We start from the raw sequence: 20,833 nt of genomic DNA on the forward strand, positions 1-20,833 counted from the left end.
TGGGCGGTCATGGAGACACCCGCCTCTTATAGCCTGAGGGAACCGAGTTAGCCGAGGTCATCATTTCATCATTTGAAGACTGGCTCTGGGATGGCCGGGAGGAAGCAGGAAACCCCCTCTCAGCCCTGCCCCAGGCCCATCCTGGGGTTTCCTTCTCACCACAGGGGGTGGTCTGAAGGCATGAACAAGGCAAGCCCAATCTAAATCAAAGCTTCCATTTCTCATGTGATTCACAGCATCTTCCCTCCCTATCCCGTGGGACTGACCCCACCATTGTGGAAGAGGGTGGGTTCCATTCCTTCCCATTCCTGCTCACCTCTTCGCTGCCTCCCAATGTGGGTCTCCCCAACCCCACTCTGCTGGAGACAGGGAGGGGCATTACTGAAAGGGGCAAAGTGGCCTTGATGCCCACCATGTGACATCTTTGCCTCCACGTCCCCCGCCCTCCACGGCAGCCCAAAGGCCCTCTGCAATGTCTCTGCTCCTGACCTTGGGGGGGCACCCACCCCCAGCTCTCTCTCCTGGGGCCTCCCACCCTTGCAGGCAGCCCTCCTGGCTTGTTTCTTTCTTGATGGCCTCAGAGGTGTGCTCTTGGCCCTTGAGCCAAACAGGCCCTACCTGCCTGGCTGGGGGGGTGTGGGGGTGTGTGGTGTGAGATGGCAGGCCACGCCCTTCCTCCTTGCCCTGCATCAGTGGGCTCCATGGCCTCACCCTCAGCTCCATGCACCCTCTTCAGCCCTCGTGTCAGGCTCCCTCAAGAACTCTCCTTTCCCACTTGGAAGCAGCGAGGGGAGGCCCACCAGGGTGAGATGTCGCCTTCCCTCTCCCTGTCAAGCCCAGTCTTGCTGCAGCCCCTTAGGAAGACCTTCAGTGGGAGGGGGGGAAATGTCCTGCCTTCTCTCAGGAAGCTGGAGGTGGGAGGCAGGATGGGGGGCCCCAGGGTGTCCAGCAGACCCCAGACTAGCTCACGAGAACCCTTGGACATGGACACAGACCACCACCCTGTGGCAGGGGGCACTGGGCCCTGGAAGGGTCAGCAGCAGCCATAGGAGGCCGCTAGCCTCCCACCCCTCCACCTGCCTCTTCCTGGGCTGGGCTCCTGCCCTTGGGGAGTTTGGTTCAGATGCTGTGCTGCTCAGCAGATGGGCCTCCTGACATGGCCTGTGGCTGCCTCCCGGCCCTGGGTAGAGCCCCAGGCCCAGGTCTTAGGGACTTCCTGGGTGTGGGTCTTAAAGCTAAGTGGGGTCTCAGCCCCACTCACTGATGGTGGCGTACCGGCCTGGCATGGAGAACAGTCACCCCTTCTCCCCACCTGCCCAGACCCTCCTGGGCCAAAGGCCCCCAACTTCCTGGCCCCCTGGGGGCCCAATGCCCCATGAGGCCTTTGCTCATATTCCTGTTGGTGACTCACTGTGACTGAGGAAAAGATTGTTTCTATTCCTTTTTAATTTTTTTATGGCTTCTATTTTCCCTGGCAGAGGATCTTGGGCCCAAATCCCATCCATGTGGGAGCCAGCTGAACTCGGGAGCCGTTCCCAGGGAAGTGACGTGCCACAGCCGCCCCCAGCCTTGGGCCTCCCTGCTTGATACACTCAACTGGGGGCAACGGAGCAAATTCCAAGACAAAGTTTTGAGAACAATGATTCAGAGGCTCGTAGAGGACATTTATGGGTAAGAGCTTGCTTCATCCTACTGGACCAGCCTGGGGACACATGGCAGGGCGAGGATGGTGCAGGGACAAGGAGGTCTGACTGGGGGAGGGGCTCCACAAACCTAGGTCAGTGGACTTGGTCTCTGAGGGGACGTGACAAGAGTGGGGAGCCAGCGGGTTGTGAGCGCTGAAATGGTGCTAGGCGCAGCACGTGCATGGTCCCCTTTCACTGCACCGTGAGGGCAGGGGAGACAGGGGAGCAGGGAGGTTACTTGCTGTGATCAGATGGCCAGGAGGACAGAGCTGGGATGTGACCCTAAGGACCAGCTCTTGACACAGCCCCACTGCCTTTGTAAGTGTGAACAAGGGTGAGCCAGAACAAAGCGGAGGAAGGGCCTTGAAAGGAAGAGGTGGGAGGAGGCAGAGCCCCCTGGGTCCTGCTCCCAGTCAGGGGCTGAGCCAGCAGCTGACCGAGGCTGCGTGCAGGGCCTGGACGCTTCCCAGCCTGCTTTTCCTCTTTCCCTTTGCCTGGAGGTCCAAACTCTGCTTGTCAATCATCCCAGGGGCTCCTGGGTTTTCCCACCTGACTACTTCACTGGGCCAAACCCTCACAGATGACCTTGGGTCTGGGCTGACTGCCGCTAAACTTGCCCCATGGGCTCCTTGTGTGCTTTTTCTGGCTTCCTTATTTCTTCAGGGAGGAATGTTCTGGGAGCTTTGGCCTTAGGTGTGATACCCATTTGGGGTCAGCCAACGTTTGCCCTTCGAGAAGCCTTATGGAAACACCAGGCACACAGGTCATAAATCCCTATGCCAGCGCCCATACAGACATTACTAACAGAGCTGGGATTCTCTGATTACCCAGTCTATGTGCCCCCTGGGTCCATATGGTAGCTGGAGCTATTGTAAACAGTTTTTAAAAACTGTGTTCTGACAAGAGGAAGGAGAGAAATGGCTGTTTGTCCATGTTGGGATCTCAGCTGGTGGGAAAGCAGCATATCCCTTGAGGTGAGGCAATGCTCATTGTGGGAAACAGTATAAGAAATTGTAGGGGAGGGGACCTGACCCCAGACATTTGTGCCTCCTGGTTGGGTGGCCAGTGACTGTTTCCAGGGCACGTCCCCCCCCACAGCTTTGTTGGGTTGAAGGCACTCATCCTCTCTCCCCGGCTGGTCAATGTCCTCAGGGGCTGTGCCTGATTTCCTATGTGGCTGTGGCCCCCACATCTTCCACACGGAGCTGGGTTCCCCGGCCTTGCCCCTGAAATCTTCCCTTGCTCTGACCTGGCTTCACCTGAGGCTGTGCCATCTGCTCGTGAGGCCAGAGAAGTGGGTTGCTGCCTCCTACCTCCTTGTCAGGGTTCTTAATCTGGGATCCAGGCATCCCTCCCTAGGGTGCAGGACTGCAGGGGTGGGCAAGAAGCCCCTGAACTTGGATGGAAATCGCTGTAAGGGCTGAGTTCCTCCACACCCCTGACAGCCCATTCCTATGGATTACACATACAATTTAATAAAATTTGAAAGGAATCTCTCCCCTCCCTGCTCCACCTCTGCCTGCCTCCCAAGTTGCCCTTGGGAGGGGACAGGAGCTTACATGGGGGCTCCTACCCCCAGCAGAGAAGTCATCCTGCCCTGAGGACAGTTTTGCACCTGCTCCTCTCACTAATGAGGGGGTTCCCAAAGTGCGGTCCCTCCTCAGAGTTGGGCTTGTCTGGACCTGGGAGGTTAGCTGGATGTCTGAATGAAGGCTGGTGACAGTTTGCAGAGCTGCCAGGCCAAGGCTCCAGAGAGAGGGTAGGATGGGTTGGCTAGGCACACTCACGACCCTTCTGAGGCCGGAGATGGAGAGGGTCCCCGAGGCCAGCGTCCGCAGCTTAGCTCTCTATTAGGGCTCCCGGTCACCTCCAGTGGGCTTGATGGCATCTCCCCTCCTGGTCCTGACTTGGGGGCGGTGCCATGGACGAAGCGAGACAGGGGTGTCGGCCCCCTCGGACCCGCACCCTCAGGACCTCCCATTTCCCCGACCCTCCTTCTCCGCAGGCCCTCCTTCCTAGGCGCAGGCCTCCGGCCCGGGACACCGCCCGCAGTTCCCGCTTCGGAAGTGCCCAGCGCGCGGCGCCCGGACTGCTCCGCCCCCCGCAGCCCCTCCGTCCACGCCCGGCTCCTCCTCCTCCTCCTCCTTCCCGGGGGTTGGGGAGCCGGCTCCGGAAGCCCTGGCGCCCCCGCCCCGGCCGCCACTGGAGCTTTGGAGAGGGCGGTCCGCGCGGGAGCGTGCCACGCGGGGCCGGAGCTCCCAGCCGCCGCCAGCGCCTCGGAACCCCCGGACCACCCCTGAGCTCCCACCGACCCCTGAGCCGCTGCCTGGCTCCGAAGCCCCTGCGCCTCGCCCCAGAGCCCCCCGCCTGCCCCTCCCCGGAGCCTCCCGCGCCCCATCCCGGAGCCCCTCGCCCGCCCTCCCAGAGCCCTCCTTCCCCATAGCCCCCCTCCCCGCACCCCTGCCCCCTGGGGCCCCCCACGCCCCTGCCCCCCGGAGCCCCCGCGCCCCTGCCCCCGAGCCGTGCCGTGGCCATGGCGGCTGTGCGCGGGGCGCCCCTGTTCGGCTGCCTCCTGGCGCTGCTGGCGCTGTGCCCCGGGGGGCGCGCGCAGACGGTGCTGACCGACGACGAGATAGAGGAGTTCCTCGAGGGCTTTCTGTCGGAGCTGGATCCCGAGCCCCGCGAGGACGACGTGGAGGCCCCGCCGCCCCCCGAGCCCACCCCGCGCGTCCGCAAAGCCCAGACGGGGGGCAAGCCGGGGGCGCGTCCAGGGGCGGCGAGAGAGGGAGAGGGTAAGAGCCCGGGGCAGGGGTGGCCCCCCGCCGCGTGATGGGGAGCCTCGGGGCGCCCTGCACCTCAGGTGAGAATGGCGGCCTCGGCGGGGTTTGGCCGCTGTCCAGTCTGCCCAGCGTGAGGAATGGCTCGGTAAGGCACCAGAGAGAGCCCAGATGTCTGGCGGGACACTGTGCCAGGCAGAGGTCAGGGCTGGCTTGTAGCTCTTCGGGCGTGGAGGCTCGCCCAGCAGGTCTGCTGCCTGGTGGCTTGAGTCGTCCCAGTCCCTCATTCCCAGCCCCCAGCCCCCTAGAGGGACTAGGCTTGAGTCAGCAGGGGACTTTGCTGCCCCCTCCCCAGGTCTCTGCTGTGAACCACCGCGCTGTCCTAATCGGGCACTCAGCCAGTTTGTGGCACACGCTGACCATGCCCATGCTGCTGCCACGGTCCTAGCCTCAGGCTTTCCCTGGGAGGGGTCCCCAGCACCCTCCAGCCTGGCCTCCTCCAGGACCCCCTGTGGGCAAGACTTTCCCGGAGCAGCCTGGCAGTGGGTAGTCTCAGGTTATTGTGAGGATTGAATGAGGTGATAACATCACCAAAGCATTTAGCCCAGGGCCTCTTACATAAGCACTTGTCAATAAATCTTAGCTGTTTTTTGTGACCTGAGGGTGGCAAGGGTCTTGTTAATCTCTCTCTCCCAGGAGACTCCAAGCCACCATCCATCATTCCTGAGGTCAGCAGCCCCTCCCTCTAGATGTTTCCTGGCTCCTCCCCAGCTCCTGGGAAACAGGTCCTGGGACCCACTAAGACTCCCCCCAACCCAGCTCCCATTCCAGGCTACTGTCCCAACCTCTTGGATGCTGCTGTGGCAGCCCCATTCTCCTGTCTGTCTGCATTTTGTAAATTTCCTTGTGTTTCTGCCTTGTGAGCCGCCCCCCCCCACCATTAAATTCTCAACAACATTTGCTCAGGGTCCTGGAGGATTCCCACAGGCAGCCCCATGCCCTGCCCCTGCTTCCTCCCCCAGGCTCTGAGATGCTGGAGCAGCCGCAGCACCTGCCTGTCCCTCTGTCCTCTGTGTGGCCCCAGGACCCCTACTGCTTATGGCTTCCAACCTGTCCCAGACCCCTTACTTCTGGATAGAGGATTGCCCACGATGCCCCTTTTCTCTGAAGCTTTTCTTGCCCCTGCAGGGAGCTTCTGGGAGGCCCCGTGCCCATGCCCTGTACTTTGTGTGGCAGTTGGCAGGGATGAGACCCCCCCCCCCCCCCCCCCGGCCTTAGACTGGGCGCTCCCCCAGGCCTGGGTGGCTTAGTCACCTCTATGCCCCTCCCATCCCCAGCAGAGAACAGTGCTCCCTGTCTGGCCGAGTGGACGTGTGGGGAAGGAGGGGATTGTCAGGGGCCCCTGTTGAGGTTTTGGCAGGTGGGAGCTGAGTTACCCAGGCCAAGATGTGGTGGTGACGGCATAGACTCGCAGACAGAAAGCCTGGGTTCCAATCCCAGCTCTGCCACGATGGCAAGGCACTTAACCTCTCAGTTTCCCGCCTTAGCAAGCGTGGGACTAACAGGAGCCCCTACAGCCCAGGTTGTGGACACCTTGGGGGGCCACATGGGGTGGAGAGTGGGCTCTTTGTTGATTTGAACTAAATCTGCATCTTGGACAGCACCTCCAGAAAAGGTCAAAGACAAAGGAAAGAAAGGGAAGAAGGACAAAGGCCCCAAGGCCACCAAGCAGCCCCTGGAGGGGTCCCCCAGACCACCCAAGAAGCCCAAGGAGAAGCCACCTAAGGCCACCAAGAAGCCCAAGGAGAAGCCACCCAAGGCCACCAAGAAGCCCAAGGAGAAGCCACCTAAGGCCACCAAGAAGCCCAAGGAGAAGCCACCCAAGGCCACCAAGAAGCCCAAGGAGAAGCCACCTAAGGCCACCAAGAAGCCCAAGCAGAAGCCACCCAAGGCCACTAAGAAGCCCGTGGCTGGGAAGAGGCTGCCCACCCCAACCCCCTCAGAAACCCCGTGGTGGCCACTGCCCCGACCCCCCGGCCCCGGGCCCGAGGAGGAGCTGCCCCAGGAGGGAGGTGTGTGCTGGGCTCTTCCAGGGCTGTGGGGCTCTGACCTGCTTGGCTGCGGGGGTGGGTGGGGGGTGGGGGGCAGGTCCCTGGGCTCCCGCTTTCTGCAGACCCTCAGGGCCCTCTGGACAGGGTGACAGGGTGGACTCTGGGGCCTCGTTGTTGTCATGATCGGCAGTCTGTTGGAGCTCCGGCAGTACCACTGCCTCCCCTCAGTAGGGGAGGGCTTGCTGGCCTTGTGGGTGGGGCTGGCTCTCCACTGTCCTGGGATCTGTCCCCTGGCCCCACCCAAAGGCCCCATCCCCGCCCCCATGTGTCGCTGGGCTCTGAGCCTGCGGGGTGGCCTCCTGCTGGGGCAGCTTTGTGGCTCCCCAGAAAGCCACCCAGCTCTCTGGCCCAGGGAATACCAGCTGGGTGCTGAGGACCAGAGAAGCTCAGGCCTCCTGGGAGCAAGCCGAGGCTTTCGGGGTGTCAGGAAGACCCAGGTTTTGTGTCAGCTCAACATGCAGCCAGTGGTCAGGGCAGCTTCCCATCCATCTGTTTCTGGGGTTTGTGTTGCAGGGGGGGCCCTCCCAAGTCCCTGGCAAGGGCCAGGAGGAGAGACCGATGTGGAGCACCAGCCTGGTGAGTGGGTGCCGTCCACCTGGCCTCGGGGGCCGCCCGCCCTGGCTTTCCAGGGTGGGCCTTGGGGGGGTAGTCAGTGAGTGTCCATCAACGAGGCAGCCACGAGCATTTTCCCCCAGAGCTGGAGGAGGAGACCGAGCAGCCCACGCTGGACTACAACGACCAGATAGAGAGGGAGGACTATGAGGACTGTGAGTAGGACCCCCACCGCCCAGATCCCAACCCCTGCCCGGGGGTCCACTGATGGTCCACCCAGAGGCCCCACCCTCCCAGCCCCGCTGCCTTCTGAGGAGGGGCCTTGGCCCAGCTCAGAGCCCACCCTCCCCCTAGTTGAGTACATCCGGCGCCAGAAGCAGCCCAGGCCGCCCCCCAGCAGGAGGAGGCCTGAGAGGCCCTGGCCTGAGCGCCCTGAGGAGAAGCCGGAGCTGCCCAGGCCAGGGGTCAAGGCCCCAGAGGAGGAGGAGGAGAGGATCGGTAGGCTGGGGGCAGACAGGGGAGGGGGCACTGGGCGAGGAGGGCTCTGGCCCACTCTTGCCTCCCACATCCACAGAGCTGCCTCTGAAGCCGCTGCCACCCCCGCCACTTCCTGACTATGGAGATGGCTACGGGGTCCCCGACTATGACGACAGTGAGTGCCCATTACACCCCAGGATCCGAGGCCAGGCCGACCACCTTGGAACTCCAGCTTGGTGGCCGTTACCTCACCGCCACTCCTGCCCCCACTCCCCTCCTGGTTCCTGGCTCCTGACTTGCTCTTCCCTCCAGACTTTTCTTCCCGAGTCCCAGTGAGCTCCTCTCTGTCCCTCCTGCCCTCCAGTCCTACTCACCCCTCTTTCGCCCCACAGGACTCCCACCCCTTCAAGGCAACCACCTTCCTCTCCTTCCTGCTCCTTGGCCCTGTGCCTTCAATTCGCCCTTCCTGGGCCTTGGGCCTTTTCCCTGCCCCCAGGCCCCCCGCCATCTCCTCTAACCCTGGGCCTAGCTCAGCCCTTCAGACCACCCTTTTCCTGGACACAGGTGCCAGTTGTCGCTTGAGGCGTGTGCCCACATCCCACTCCCTGCCCAGCCTCATCCTGAACCTTTCCCCAGGCCAAGCCCCCCTGCTGGGCCAGGCTGGTGACTTTTCCAGGGTTTTGTTCACTCCACTTGTGCCCAGGCAGCCTCCTCTTCCAGGAGGACCCTCCCTCCTTCTCTCAGCCTTTCTGGATTCTTCAAGCCTCACCTCGATCCTACTTCCTCGTCGCGTCCCCCCTCCTGCCCAGTCCTGCCCGCTGGGATCCTGTGAACCCAGGACCTCTGACTCATGGTGTGGGGCCCTGGGAGCAGCTCTGGGCCTTCTCAGTAGGGTTCTCCCTCCCTGCAGTGGACTATTACTTCCGGCCTCCGAGGCCCCAGAAGCCCTACACAGAGCTGGAGACAGATGAAGAGAAGGAGGGGCTGAGTGAGTGAAACCAAGCTGTTCCCACCCCACCTGCCCCCAGTGCAGGCCTGACCCTCACTCTGCCCCCCCCTCAGCCTAACCCCCACCCCCAAATGTCCCCCAAAGCCCAGGGCTAAGCTGACAGGCCCCTTCCACCTTCCTCTCTTCAGAGAAACCCAAAAAGGAGGGCGGCAGCCCCAAGGAGGAGGAGACGGATGACAAATGGACTGTGGAGAAGGGCAAGGACCCCAAAGGTACATGTCTGGGGGCTGAGGGCAGGGCCCACAGAGCCTGGGTCCCTGTGGGACAGCGGCTGCACTTGTGGATGCTCCGGGACCCTCGGCGCCACATCCTCCCTTTGTTGTCCCCCAGGGCCCCGGAAGGGTGAGGAGTTGGAGGAGGAGTGGGCTCCAACAGAGAAAGTCAGTGAGTGAGGGGCCCTGGGGGTGTGGGGATGTCGGGGGCAAGGGGGGGCTGGGGGACCGTGGGGAGCGGGTATGGGGGCTGTGGGGTGTGTGTGGGGCTGTGGGTGGGTATGGGGACTGGGGGCATGTTTGGGGGCTGGCGGGGTGTATGGGGGCTGGGGCTGTGTATCGGGGGGCCTGGCAGTGTATGTGGGGGAGGGGGCTAGAGGTTATGTGGGGGTATGTGAGGGCAGGGGGGCCATGTGGCCACAGCAGGGTAAGGGTGCTGAGACAAGTGACCCATCCAAGGCCACACATGGGTCCCAAACTGGTATTTCCTGATGGTGCTCTAGGGCTCCAGAACCCTTTCCTGCTCTTAAATTCTTGGGGCCCAGAAGGGAGGGGTCCTGGAGCATATCTGCCCTGGGCCTGACCCAGGAACAGAGCTGGTGGCACAAGGCAGGTGTGCAGCTGGGCCCAATACAGAGGATGCCTGTGACTGGCTGGCCCTGGGGTGGCTGTGCCTGTGATTTCATGTAAGCCCCATGACCCCTTAGAGCCTGGCATCATCAGCCCATTCTCCAGATGGGGAAGCTGAGGCACAGGGAAGGGAAGCACAGGCTGGGGCGGAGGGGAGTGGGCTCTGGGCCCCTTGGTTCTGGGTTTTGTGGAAGGAGGGATGGAGCCAGTGGGCCACCAGCCTGGGGTGCCGTGTCCCTAGAGTGCCCCCCCATCGGGATGGAGTCGCACCATATTGAGGACAACCAGATCCGGGCCTCCTCCATGCTGCGCCACGGCCTGGGGGCACAGCGTGGCCGGCTCAACATCCAGGTGGGTGTCGGGGACAGGCCCACCTACCAGCTGGGCAGAGAGCTCCTCCACCTTCTCAGCCTCTCCACCACCCGTGACAGGCTGGTGCCACTGAGGACGACTACTATGATGGGGCATGGTGTGCCGAGGACGACGCTCAGACCCAGTGGATTGAGGTGGACACCAGAAGGACCACTAAGTTCACGGGTGTCATCACCCAGGGCCGTGACTCCAGCATCCAGTATGTCAACCAGGCTCACAGGCACTTGGTGGGGGACGGGTGGCTCCAGGCACAGCTGGGTCCCATTAGAGACATTCCCCTGGGCCCTCCAGGGCACTTTTCCCTGCTCCTGGGCCATGGCTAGTCAGCTCTCCATGTCCAGTTGAGCAAACCACTCCTCCACAGCCGCACAGCAAGCATAGGAACTGCTCCTGACACCCAGGCCCAGACCACACACCCCTGCTAGCTGAGTTCTTGGGCCCAGAAGAGGGAGCTCAGGCTGCTGGAGGCCTGGGAGTGAGGCAGGGAAATCAGCCTTGCCCTGACTGCTGTCCCCTCCCCAGTGACGATTTTGTGACCTCCTTCTTCGTGGGCTTCAGCAATGATAGCCAGACATGGGTGATGTACACCAATGGCTACGAGGAAATGGTAGGCACCCAAGCCCTCAGCTCTGCTCCCATTGTCTGGGCTGCGGGTGGACTCTCGGCCAGGGTGGGTTGCTGCTGAGGCCCGCCTCTCCCCAGACCTTCCACGGCAATGTGGACAAGGACACACCTGTGCTGAGTGAGCTCCCAGAGCCAGTGGTGGCCCGCTTCATCCGCATCTACCCACTCACCTGGAACGGCAGCCTGTGCATGCGCCTGGAGGTGCTGGGGTGCCCCGTGTCCCGTGAGTGCAGGGGGCTGGAGGGGCTCGCAGGGGCGGCTGGGGCAACCTGGGTGGGCTGGCACGTGGCCGGCTCAGGGCCCTGCCTGCCCATCCTCTGCAGCTGTTCACAGCTACTACACACAGAATGAGGTAGTGACCACTGACAATCTGGATTTCCGGCATCACAGCTACAAGGACATGCGCCAGGTGGGGTCCTGCCCTGGGGCCAGGGGTTGTGTCCAGGGACTGGGGGGGTCATGTCCGGGTGCTGGGGATCCTGTCCAGAGGCGGGGCTCAAGGGTAACGGGAGCCATATGCAGTGCTCCGTGAGCTCTGCTCCCATCCCAGGCAAGCTGAGAGGCCAGCCTTCTCCTCAAGGAGGAGGAACTCCCAAGGCCCCTCCCTCCAGCACTAGGACCTGAGAGGGGCTGGCGTCACTGGCAGGGGCTGCTCCTACCAGAGAACCTCCCCACAGAGCAGACCCAGGGCATGGGAGAGGCCGTGGTCACGGGGTAGGCTGGCACTTGCTACATCCCGGGCTATATAACTCGTGTACCCTCTGGTGCCCAGCTGATGAAGGTGGTGAACGAAGAGTGCCCCACCATCACCCGCACATACAGCCTGGGAAAGAGCTCACGTGGGCTCAAGATCTATGCCATGGAGATCTCAGACAACCCTGGAGACCATGAGCTGGGTGAGGGCCCCCACAACCCCTGGAGGCCTGGCCCTCCTCCCACGGATTAGAGACAAGGCCCTGGCACCGCAGCTGGGCCTGTGCCATTGATGTTCCCAGCTCACCACCTTCTGCCTGTCCTTGGACCCCCTCTAGGGGACCCAGTCTGCCTTGCTGGGCCCTACGAGCCTCAGCTGCTTCCCAGCTCCCTGGGTGTAAGGCCAGTTTGGGTCCTTCCACATCTCTCTAGGGCTTTGGGAGGCTGGGTAGTTGCTGAGGCTCCCGCCCTTGCAGGGGAGCCCGAGTTTCGCTACACAGCTGGGATCCATGGCAATGAGGTGCTGGGCCGTGAGCTGCTGCTGCTGCTCATGCAGTACCTGTGCCGTGAATACCGCGACGGGAACCCCCGTGTGCGCAGCCTGGTGCAGGACACGCGCATCCACCTGGTGCCCTCACTGAACCCTGATGGCTACGAAGTGGCAGCGCAGATGGTGAGTTGGGGGGTGTTGGGGCCGGGGCAGGGGTCAGGCTGGAGGGGGTGGGCCAGGGGAACTGCAGCAGCAGGGGGCAGGGCTGGGGAGCGGGCCACTGATGCTGACCCTGCTGCCGGCTCCCCCAGGGCTCAGAGTTTGGGAACTGGGCGCTGGGGCTGTGGACCGAGGAGGGCTTTGACATCTATGAAGACTTCCCGGATCTCAACTCTGTGCTCTGGGGAGCTGAGGAGAGGAAATGGGTCCCCTACCGGGTTCCTAACAATAACCTGCCCATCCCTGAACGCTACCTCTCCCCAGATGCCACGGTGAGCCCACAGCCTGGCTAACAGGGCCTGGGGGTGGACTGGGGGTGCCTGAGCCTGGGCGCTGAGACTGAGGGGCTTGGAGAGACAGAGGGGGTGTGAGTACTATGTTGGGGTCTGCGTGGAGGGTGTTGGAGGCTGCAGCATAGACCTCAGCACTGGCCACCCCCAGGTATCCACGGAGGTCCGGGCCATCATTGCCTGGATGGAGAAGAACCCCTTTGTGTTGGGGGCAAACCTGAATGGCGGTGAGCGGCTGGTGTCCTACCCCTACGACATGGCCCGCACGCCCAGCCAGGAGCAGCTGCTGGCTGCGGCCATGGCAGCCGCCCGGGGAGAGGACGAGGACGAGGCATCTGAGGTCCAGGAGACCCCAGACCACGCGATCTTCCGCTGGCTGGCCATCTCCTTTGCCTCCGCTCACCTCACCATGACTGAGCCCTACCGGGGAGGGTGCCAAGCACAGGACTACACCAGCGGCATGGGCATCGTCAACGGGGCCAAGTGGAATCCCCGATCTGGGAGTGAGTCAGCCTGGGAGGGGCCACGGTGGGGCGTCTGGTGTGGGGCAGGGGTGACCGGGTTCTGTGTCTGCCCTGCCCAGCTATCAATGACTTCAGTTACCTGCACACCAATTGCCTGGAGCTCTCCATCTACCTGGGCTGTGACAAGTTCCCTCACGAGAGTGAGCTGCCTCGAGAGTGGGAGAACAACAAGGAAGCTCTGCTCACCTTCATGGAGCAGGTGGGGGGCAGCTTGGGGGGCTGCATCCGGGAGAGGTTGATGAAGGGTCGGGACGGGGAGCAGGGGAGCAACAGGCCGTGAGGGGTCTCCATGTGGACACCAGCCCTTGCTTCCTTCCTGCAGGTTCACCGTGGCATCAAGGGGGTTGTGACAGATGAGCAGGGCATCCCTATTGCCAATGCCACCATCTCCGTGAGTGGCATTAACCACGGTGTGAAGACAGGTACCTGTGTGCACCTTCCTGAGGTGGGGGGCCAAATCTGGGTATGGTCTTGGCAAGGCAGGTCAGGCCTGCCCAGCAGGTCCCTGCTCTCTGGGACCCCATCAGGGAAGGTGTACCCTGGCCAGAGGGAGGGCTGAGGGGGCTGGGGGATCTCAGAGAAGAAGGTTGGGGGATCTGATGGAGGAGGGTTGAGTAATCTGAGAGGAAGGCTGGGTAATCTGAGAGAGGAGGGCTGGGCGATCTCAGAAAGGAGGGCTGGGGCCTGGGAGGGGGGACTCTTGAGCAGCCGAATCTGTCCTCCCTCTGCAGCAAGTGGTGGTGATTACTGGCGCATCCTGAACCCGGGTGAGTACCGCGTGACAGCTCACGCAGAGGGCTACACCCCCAGCGCCAAGACCTGCAACGTGGATTATGACATCGGGGCCACCCAGTGCAACTTCATCCTGGCGCGCTCTAACTGGAAGCGCATCCGGGAGATCTTGGCCATGAATGGGAACCGGCCTATCCCACACATTGACCCATCACGCCCCATGACCCCCCAGCAGCGACGCATGCAGCGCCGCCGGCTGCAGCACCGGCTGCGAATGCGTGAACAGATGCGGCTCCGTCGCCTCAATGCCACTGCAAGCCCAGCCACGTCCCCCACATCGCCCCCCACATCGCCCCCCACCACCCCCACACTGCTCCCCACCCCTACCCTCGCCCCCTCACCCGCCCCAAGCTCCACCCTGGGGCCCTGGCACTTTATACCCGAGACCACGGCCAACTGGGAGGAGTCAGAGACTGAGACCTACACGGAGGTGGTGACGGAGTTTGGGACAGAGCTGGGGCCTGAGGAGGAGGAGGAGGAGGAGATGGTCACGGGCCCGGAGTTCCCCTTCACCACAGCCGAGACCTACACAGTGAACTTCGGGGACTTCTGAGAACAGGTCTCCCAACGCTGAGCACGCACCAGTTGTCATGTCACCTCGGCCAGCTCAGCAGCCATCAGCACACGGAAGGCCCCCTGGTGTGGGCCGGGCCAGAAGGGGGCATGAATGTGACCAAGCCCTCTGAGCCTGGGTCTGCGTCAGGCTTCTGCTCCGCCTGCTGGCCCCGTAGAGGACAGGCTGCTGCAGGGCTGGGGTAGGGGCAGGCCGAGCGAGTCCAAGAGGCAGACTTCTCGACACTTGCCCAGGCCACACCAATAAACCAAGCTCACGGCAGATGTGTGGCTGACCGCTCGCCCTTCTGACCAGCTCGGGGAAAGGGGAGGAGGAAGGAGCCTTACATGCACTGTGGGCTCTCTCACAGGAGGGCCCTGGCCCAGCACCAGGTCGCCCAGAAGCTCAACACTGGTAAATGGTCGGGCTTTATTTACAAAGCAAAAGCTGCTACAGTGCTGATGTTGCAGGGAATGAATGGCCGGGGGCCTCTCTGGACAGGGCTCCTGTGTGAGTCAGGGGCCCAGACCCAGGCCTCCCAGGTCCTCGTCCTCTGCCCCGAAGCCTGAGAAGCTGATGGGCTGGCAGGCCAGGCTGCGCAGGTTTACGAGGCAGGCAGTCTGTGTGGTGCTGAAGTCTGGGACGGCCACCAGCAGCACCGTCTGGTCCTCGGGGCCTGCAAAGAAGCCATGTGGGAACCCACCCTAGGTCCTGGGTGAGCCCTTCTCGAAGGGAAGTCACCAGAAGTAAACAGAAGTCCCCCATCAGCACTATGGGAGTGCTGACCAGAGGAGCTCCTTTGGACTGGAAATAAGAAGGGCTAAGGAGATCACAAAGGTCAAAGGCTAAAGCCACACTGACCAGAGGTGAGCTCTGGCACCAATAGGTGTGGACAATTTCAGTCAGCCGGCCACCAGGAAGAGCCTGGGCCGTCCACCCCCAGGGCCGGGGGAACTGGAGTGTAGTTTTTCTTCTCTGTGAGCCTTATCCCCAGTTGAGGGAGTGCCTTGTGACAGCCCAGGCCTTGGCCCCCAGAAGGCAAAACTTACCTCGGATGATTTTGGAGCCAAAGCTGGGCGTGTTGCCACAGAAGTAGACGTGAGGGCACTCGGGAAAGACAAACGGGTCAGTCTTGTAGAAAGGGTAGCAGCCTGGAGAAGACAGGCCTCAGCTGAGAGCAGGCTTCTCACCTCACACTACGGACACAGCGGGGCTGTCCTGTAGAGGACGGGGAGCGCCACCCCTGCTCGCTTGCTCTGTCTCTGTCTCTCTTAATGCTGGTAGCAGCCTCGCCAAATGTGACAACAAAAACGCCTCTGGACATTGCCACGTGATCCCAGGGGCAGGTTAGTGTACCCTGCTGCCTTCGCCCTTCTGGGTGGCCACTGGGGCAGGGCGCAGTGCTCTCACCAGCCCAGACTCCCAAAATGCTCCCATGGCCTTCAGCTCTGAGCAGGGCCATGGCCACAGACAATACAGAGGTAAGGTCCCAAAGCAGCTTCCAGAACAGTGTCAAGCTTTCAGGCTCTTCCTCAGACAGGTCACAGCAAAGCTGCTGAGTGCACATCCATGCTGGGAACCCTCAGCACCAAGGGACCATCAGGCCTTCCCTGGTCCTTCGGTTCCACCCCATGTGGCTGAGTCCCATTACCTAGGGTGTCAGGGGCTGTGGGGCTGATGTGACGGACTCGCAGGGTCCACTCCAGGATCTCCAAGTGATCCTCCATGCCGCTGTACCGGAAAATGTCACTCACGTTCTGTCCTGATGTCCCCAGGAATCTGCAAGGCAGGCGAGGCTGATCCCCACCCTGGGAGCTGCCATCTGCACCCCTCCCACGGCGGCCGGCCCAGAGCCCACCTGATGCTCTCATGGGGTGTGTCCCAAGTTAACCTTGACAAAGAGCCCAGTTCTACATGGGCCCTTTGCAGCCCTGAACCCAACCTTCCCCTCCTGGTGCCACTGAGGCAAAAGGCTGGAGTATGGCTGTGCTGGCTACCTGACTCCATCGATGGTGGCCTGGTAGGGGTTGGTGACGAGCTGGAGCGTGGAGTAGGCAGTGGCCAGTGGGAACATGCAGGGGTGCAGAGGCTGCTGGGGGAGCGTGTAGTTGGTTGGGTCAAATTCACCTGGCATCACGTCCACGGGCACCGAGGCCTGGAGGGCACAGGGGCAGGGGAGCTTGCAGGGCCCAGCATCCTCCACACGCAGCCCTGCCAGAGCCCCCTCCACCTCCCCTTCCCTGGTCCGCCTTCCAGTGCCTCAAAGACTCCACTCCCAGTCACCGGCCAGCCCCCAGCTCACTCACACTCAGCTGCAGGAGGATCTCGTCCAGCATCTTGACGGCCTCCACACTGGCTGCCTGGGTTTTCTTTGTTAGGTACTTGGCCTGGGGGTGGAAGCCCACAGGCTATCAGGCCTCGAGTGAGGCTGACATCAAAGGGGTACCCAGAGCCTGCCTGGAGGGCTGAGAGCAGAGCGAAGCCCCACGCACAGGGGGCAGTAAGAGTTCTGTGCTGCAGGCCGCCCAGTACCCTCAGAAAGCAGGGCGTGGAATGAGGCTGGGCCTCCAACACAGGCGGTCCTAGTGTCACTGCTGGACGCTTCCCACTAGACCTGCAAGACCCCGTGCCCCAACTCTCCTTGGGGAAGAAAGGGCTTGATGCACACAGGTGGGCACCATACCTTGTTGATGGAATCTCTGCTCTGGGTGTTGTGGCTGAGGAGGTTCCCAGCGAGGATGACCCGGGAGACGTGGGCGGCGCTGCACTGCTCCCCTTCGTCCCCGAGCTGCCCCGTCACCACGTCCACCAGCAGCTGGGTGCCCAGCAGGCTCTCGCCCCCACCTCCACCCAGGCCCAGACCGGACACCAGCAGCACAAACCTGTGGGAGAAGGCAGTGTCCTCCTGGGTACCAAGAAAGCAGGTGGCCCCCGAGGCAGGCTGTGTGGAGCCAACAGTGGAGCTCCGTTGCCGTCATGGGTGGGCAGGGAAGATGGAGCCTGACAACTGTGATTCCCCTGGACCAGCGACCAGGGCCCCTGAGCGCCTGCTCCTCACCTGTCTGTGTCAAGGAGGGGTGCGGGCTTCTGAGGAGCAAGCTCTGCAAAGCAATGGTCCTCCACCTGGAACTTCCCATCGTCTCTCACAGAGCCGAGCACAGCCAGGACCGTCCCTGGGGAGCAGCAGTGTCATGCCCTGGAAAGGGGAGCCCGAGGGGCTGCCACTTCTTTCCAGTCACCTAAACAGCAAAACCAGCCGGTTCTCGTCTGCCGTGCTGGCAAATTCTCACTTAAGACTCAGGACGGAGTGTCTGCTTCTTGGGGTCACTGTCTTCAAGTGGAGGTGGGAGGAACTGACCCCCTGCATGGATCTCACCCACTACCTGAACCCAAACTCACTGCTCCAGGAATGCAGGGGTGCACCAGCACCCAGCTGCACAGGCCACTCCCTCCCCACTCCCCACCTGTGACCAGCTTTGACACGTCGATGGTGCCTTCCAGTTTGATACGCTGCAATTCATCTTCCAAGATCAGCTCATCATCTGGGTGGATGTATTTGCTCCGAGGCGGCTGAGGAAGCAGGTTGTGCTGGAATTCGGAGATGGGAGGTAGTCTTGGGGCCAGAGCCCACCAAGGCTTCCGGGCAACATCAGTGAGATGACAGTGTAGCCCCCGACCCCCACTGGCAGACAGCCCAGTCCCGAATCCCTGGGGCCAAGGCAAGTGGCCCCATTGGTATCCCCAGGGAAGTGTTCCAGGGGAGGCCCACATGAGCCGGCCGGCCTCACCTCCTCGCTGACCTCCCGCAGGATGGAGGGCTGGAGCGGCATAGCCTTGAAGAGGGTCCCCACCACACAGCACTTCTCCCCAGGCTGCAGTTCACACAGCTTCTTTATTTGGACTCCACTGCCTGGGGCACGAGGGGCATGAGCTCAGAAGCCAGGTGGCCCTCCCACCACCCCCACGGGGCACTGTAACAGGCCTCACTGAGCACTGCAGCCCAGGACCCCACCCTGTGCCAGGAGGGAGAGAACATCAAGTGCAAGGACTCCCTGGGCCTAAGGATCACTTGGCCCCGGGAGGACAGAGGGACTCTGGACATGGCTGGGCCCTGGATGCCAAGTGTCCTAATAAGAGAAGCAGACACGCAAAGTGAAGACGGGGCAGAGACGAGTGACGTGGCCACAAGCCCAGGAAGGAAGAGGCAAGGAAGGATCCCCTGTCAGCCTCCGGAGGGAGACTGGGCCTGCTGACACCCAGATTTCGCACTTCTGGCCTCCAGAACTGGGAGAATAAATTTGTGTTGTTTTAAGCCACCTGGTTTGTGGCTTTACTGTTTGCTACAGCAGCTACAGGAAACGAACACAAAGTTATTATCTCACGTATACCTAAATTATAACACTGATTCTTAGAAATTATGAGGCATTCCAAGTCTCAACACAGCCCTGGCCTAAAAATATTACAACTTCCTTTAAGAGTCTGGATTCTTCCACTTGCCCCACAAATGCCTCATTCTCTAAAAACAGAGATACCCCAAATTCACACTACATATCCCCATCCATCCCGTCCTGTGCCCTGTGGAGGCAGGCAGCCTTGTTTACCAGAGCGCCTGGGTCCTGAAGAACAACACGTGGGAAGCATTGGGGGACACACAGAAAGACAGGCATGGAAGATACTACCCACAGGGTCACTTGGGCAGAGGAGGCAGGAGCACAAGTCCCAGCTGCCCATGGATTTGTTAGTACAGACCCCAAGCCCGGAGGAAAACGCTGTCAGGTGGTAATGGGATAACGCGGACGCGGGACCAGCCCCTTCCTTAGCTCAGCTGACTCCAGCACAGGCCCCTCCTGCCCTGAAATAACCAAGAACATTCCGCAGATATACACCCTGGGGAGTGGAGGGGAGTAATTCAAAATAAGGTAAGGCGAGCACCAGCATGGGACAGAAATGCCAAACGCCAACAGAAACAATAGATCCCAAAGCGCCGGCGTCTGCCGAGCCTCACACAGCCCAGGTGGCCGTGCCAAGCGCTGGGCACGGAACTCTTCCACCCACAGCAACACGCCACAGTAGGTATTACTGCCCCACCATATGGTTGAGGAAACTGAGGCACAGAGATTAAGTAACACATCCAAGGTTCACAGTTGGGGTCCAATGTGTGCGCCTTAGCACCAGGCAGAACCACATATCCCTGTGCTGACGGCAGGACATCCGTCTGTCAGGGAGGCATGTGGGCAGCAGTCCAGGCCCCAGCACCGAGAGCGAACACAAAGGCCCATCCTCACCCTCACTGAGCTCACAGTCCAGAGGGAGAGAGAGAACCGCACTCAACGACGGATTAGCCACTGTGACAAATGCCATGAACTAACGAGGCTGAGGCAGAAGATAGGGAGAAGGCCCCACTGGCTGAGGTAGCTTCTCGAAGCACAGGACGTCTAAGTTGAGGTCATGAGGGAAGACTGGGAAAAGAGCATGCCAGGCAAAGGGAAAGCCAACAGCAAGAAAGGGCATGGCATGTTCAGGAAAGTCTTGAGGGGAGAGAGGCCAATTCCGAGATGGGCTGAGCTCTGGTGAGGAGGGCCTGCCACACAGAAAAGGACACGGAGGTGTTCTGGGCAAGGCCAGCATCAACCACAAGTAAACGATGCTGCCTGCCATCCACTGCCCAGTCAGGGCCCCATTCATCGTGGGCCGCTGTCTGAATTCCTGAGCCCAGTGTGTGAGCAGAATAAAATGGCTGTTTTGGGTCACTGGGGAGCTTTGTGAGCGGCACCAGTCACTGGAAGAGAAATCTGGTATGAGATAGGGTGCTGCTGTAAAGAATTTAAAAGGTGGCATTGACACTGGGCCCAAGGAGAGTGTCCCTGTAGGCTTTGAGGAAAGTGAGGAAAGGCCAGTGGGAGCCAGAGGAAGGAGACCCTTGTTATGTGGTGGAGGAGAGGCTAGGAGATCCGGGCTGTGACCTCCTGGCTACCTATAATAAAACCAGAGGCCACCCAGTGGCTTGGTGGGATGGGAAGGGCCCGAGTGTCAGTACTTCCCAAGTGATTCCAACCAGGAAGTGGTGCAACCAAGGCTGAGACCACGAGCCTGGTGCTGGGGGGCAATAAAAATGAATAAGACATGGTTTCACTTACAAAATTTCAGTTTAGAAACATAGAGATGAAATGAAAACTACATGGAAAGCCACTCTTATAAACAGTAAGAATGGCTAACGGAGCATCACCCAGAAGTTGAAGGTGGGGTTCACCTGCTTCACCGCCAAGAATAACTTAACTGCAAGAGAGATCGCCAAGGACGAAACGGGGAAAAAAGAAAAAGGTGTGCATTGCCCAGGCCACTTGATTATGAAAGACAAAGGAGCCCAAGGGACAGGAGGTTCATGCCCAGCAGCCATGGAAGCACTTCCCCAAACTCGTGACTTACCCCAGCGCTGTTGGGCCCGGCTCACCAGGAAGGGCCGCATTTGGATGAGGCGGGTGGCATAAATGTGGGCATACTGCCGGCCAAAGCTGCGCTCCCCCAGCCGGAACGGCTGCGAGGAGTTGGTGTAAGTCTCCACAGGCACCCGGGCAAAGGTGGCATTGTTGGCTGTTGGTGGGGACAGAAGAGTGTGGGCCCTCTGGGCAGCCTGCTCAGAAAACATGGCTGTGCTCGACGTGTCCAGACAGCTGTGCCCAGGCCAAGGAGGAGGTGATCACTGTGAGAACACAAACGCATTCCTGCAACCCCTGCGCACCCCCATGGCAGCAGCTTTCCCAGTGTATCTCCACTGCGCCCACAAGGCACGGGCGAGGAGGGGAGGAGGGGAGGAGGGGAGGAG

General features: G+C 61.2%; 2 protein-coding genes across 4 annotated transcripts in view; one reads left to right on the forward strand and one right to left on the reverse strand.

Annotated features, from left to right (window-relative positions):
* Nucleotides 1–3,812: 3,812 nt before the first annotated feature.
* AEBP1 (AE binding protein 1) lies at nt 3,813–14,292 on the forward strand. Of its 2 annotated transcripts, XM_046669636.1 has the most exons (22): nt 3,813–4,477; nt 6,124–6,347; nt 6,414–6,534; nt 7,087–7,149; nt 7,269–7,340; nt 7,480–7,623; nt 7,700–7,777; nt 8,513–8,590; nt 8,740–8,823; nt 8,942–8,995; nt 9,695–9,804; nt 9,885–10,024; nt 10,348–10,432; nt 10,528–10,672; nt 10,773–10,858; nt 11,222–11,345; nt 11,619–11,815; nt 11,944–12,123; nt 12,293–12,644; nt 12,725–12,864; nt 12,988–13,087; nt 13,397–14,292. In XM_046669636.1, the coding sequence occupies exons 1-22, from the start codon at nt 4,219–4,221 to the stop codon at nt 14,008–14,010; spliced, it is 3,450 nt and encodes a 1,149-aa protein (XP_046525592.1). In that variant the 5' UTR covers nt 3,813–4,218; the 3' UTR covers nt 14,011–14,292. The 2 variants fall into 2 exon arrangements, with proteins under 2 accessions (XP_046525592.1, XP_046525591.1); XM_046669635.1 differs by having other exon boundaries at nt 6,124–6,534.
* Nucleotides 14,293–14,420: 128 nt separating this feature from the next.
* POLD2 (DNA polymerase delta 2, accessory subunit) overlaps nt 14,421–20,833 on the reverse strand; it is an 8,035-nt gene continuing 1,622 nt past the window's right edge. For both annotated transcript variants that reach the window (XM_046669638.1, XM_046669637.1), the window contains exons 2-11: nt 20,437–20,710; nt 17,799–17,920; nt 17,475–17,598; nt 17,069–17,183; nt 16,694–16,892; nt 16,317–16,397; nt 16,008–16,165; nt 15,662–15,789; nt 15,060–15,161; nt 14,421–14,686 (exon numbers count right to left, since the gene is read on the reverse strand). In XM_046669638.1, coding sequence (XP_046525594.1) covers nt 14,526–14,686; nt 15,060–15,161; nt 15,662–15,789; nt 16,008–16,165; nt 16,317–16,397; nt 16,694–16,892; nt 17,069–17,183; nt 17,475–17,598; nt 17,799–17,920; nt 20,437–20,656 — 1,410 coding nt within the window. In that variant the 5' untranslated portion in view covers nt 20,657–20,710 and the 3' untranslated portion in view covers nt 14,421–14,525. The remainder of the gene's footprint in view (nt 14,687–15,059; nt 15,162–15,661; nt 15,790–16,007; nt 16,166–16,316; nt 16,398–16,693; nt 16,893–17,068; nt 17,184–17,474; nt 17,599–17,798; nt 17,921–20,436; nt 20,711–20,833) is intronic.

This window comes from Equus quagga, chromosome 8 (assembly GCF_021613505.1).
Source record: "Equus quagga isolate Etosha38 chromosome 8, UCLA_HA_Equagga_1.0, whole genome shotgun sequence".
Classification (NCBI taxonomy): Eukaryota; Metazoa; Chordata; class Mammalia; order Perissodactyla; family Equidae; genus Equus; species Equus quagga.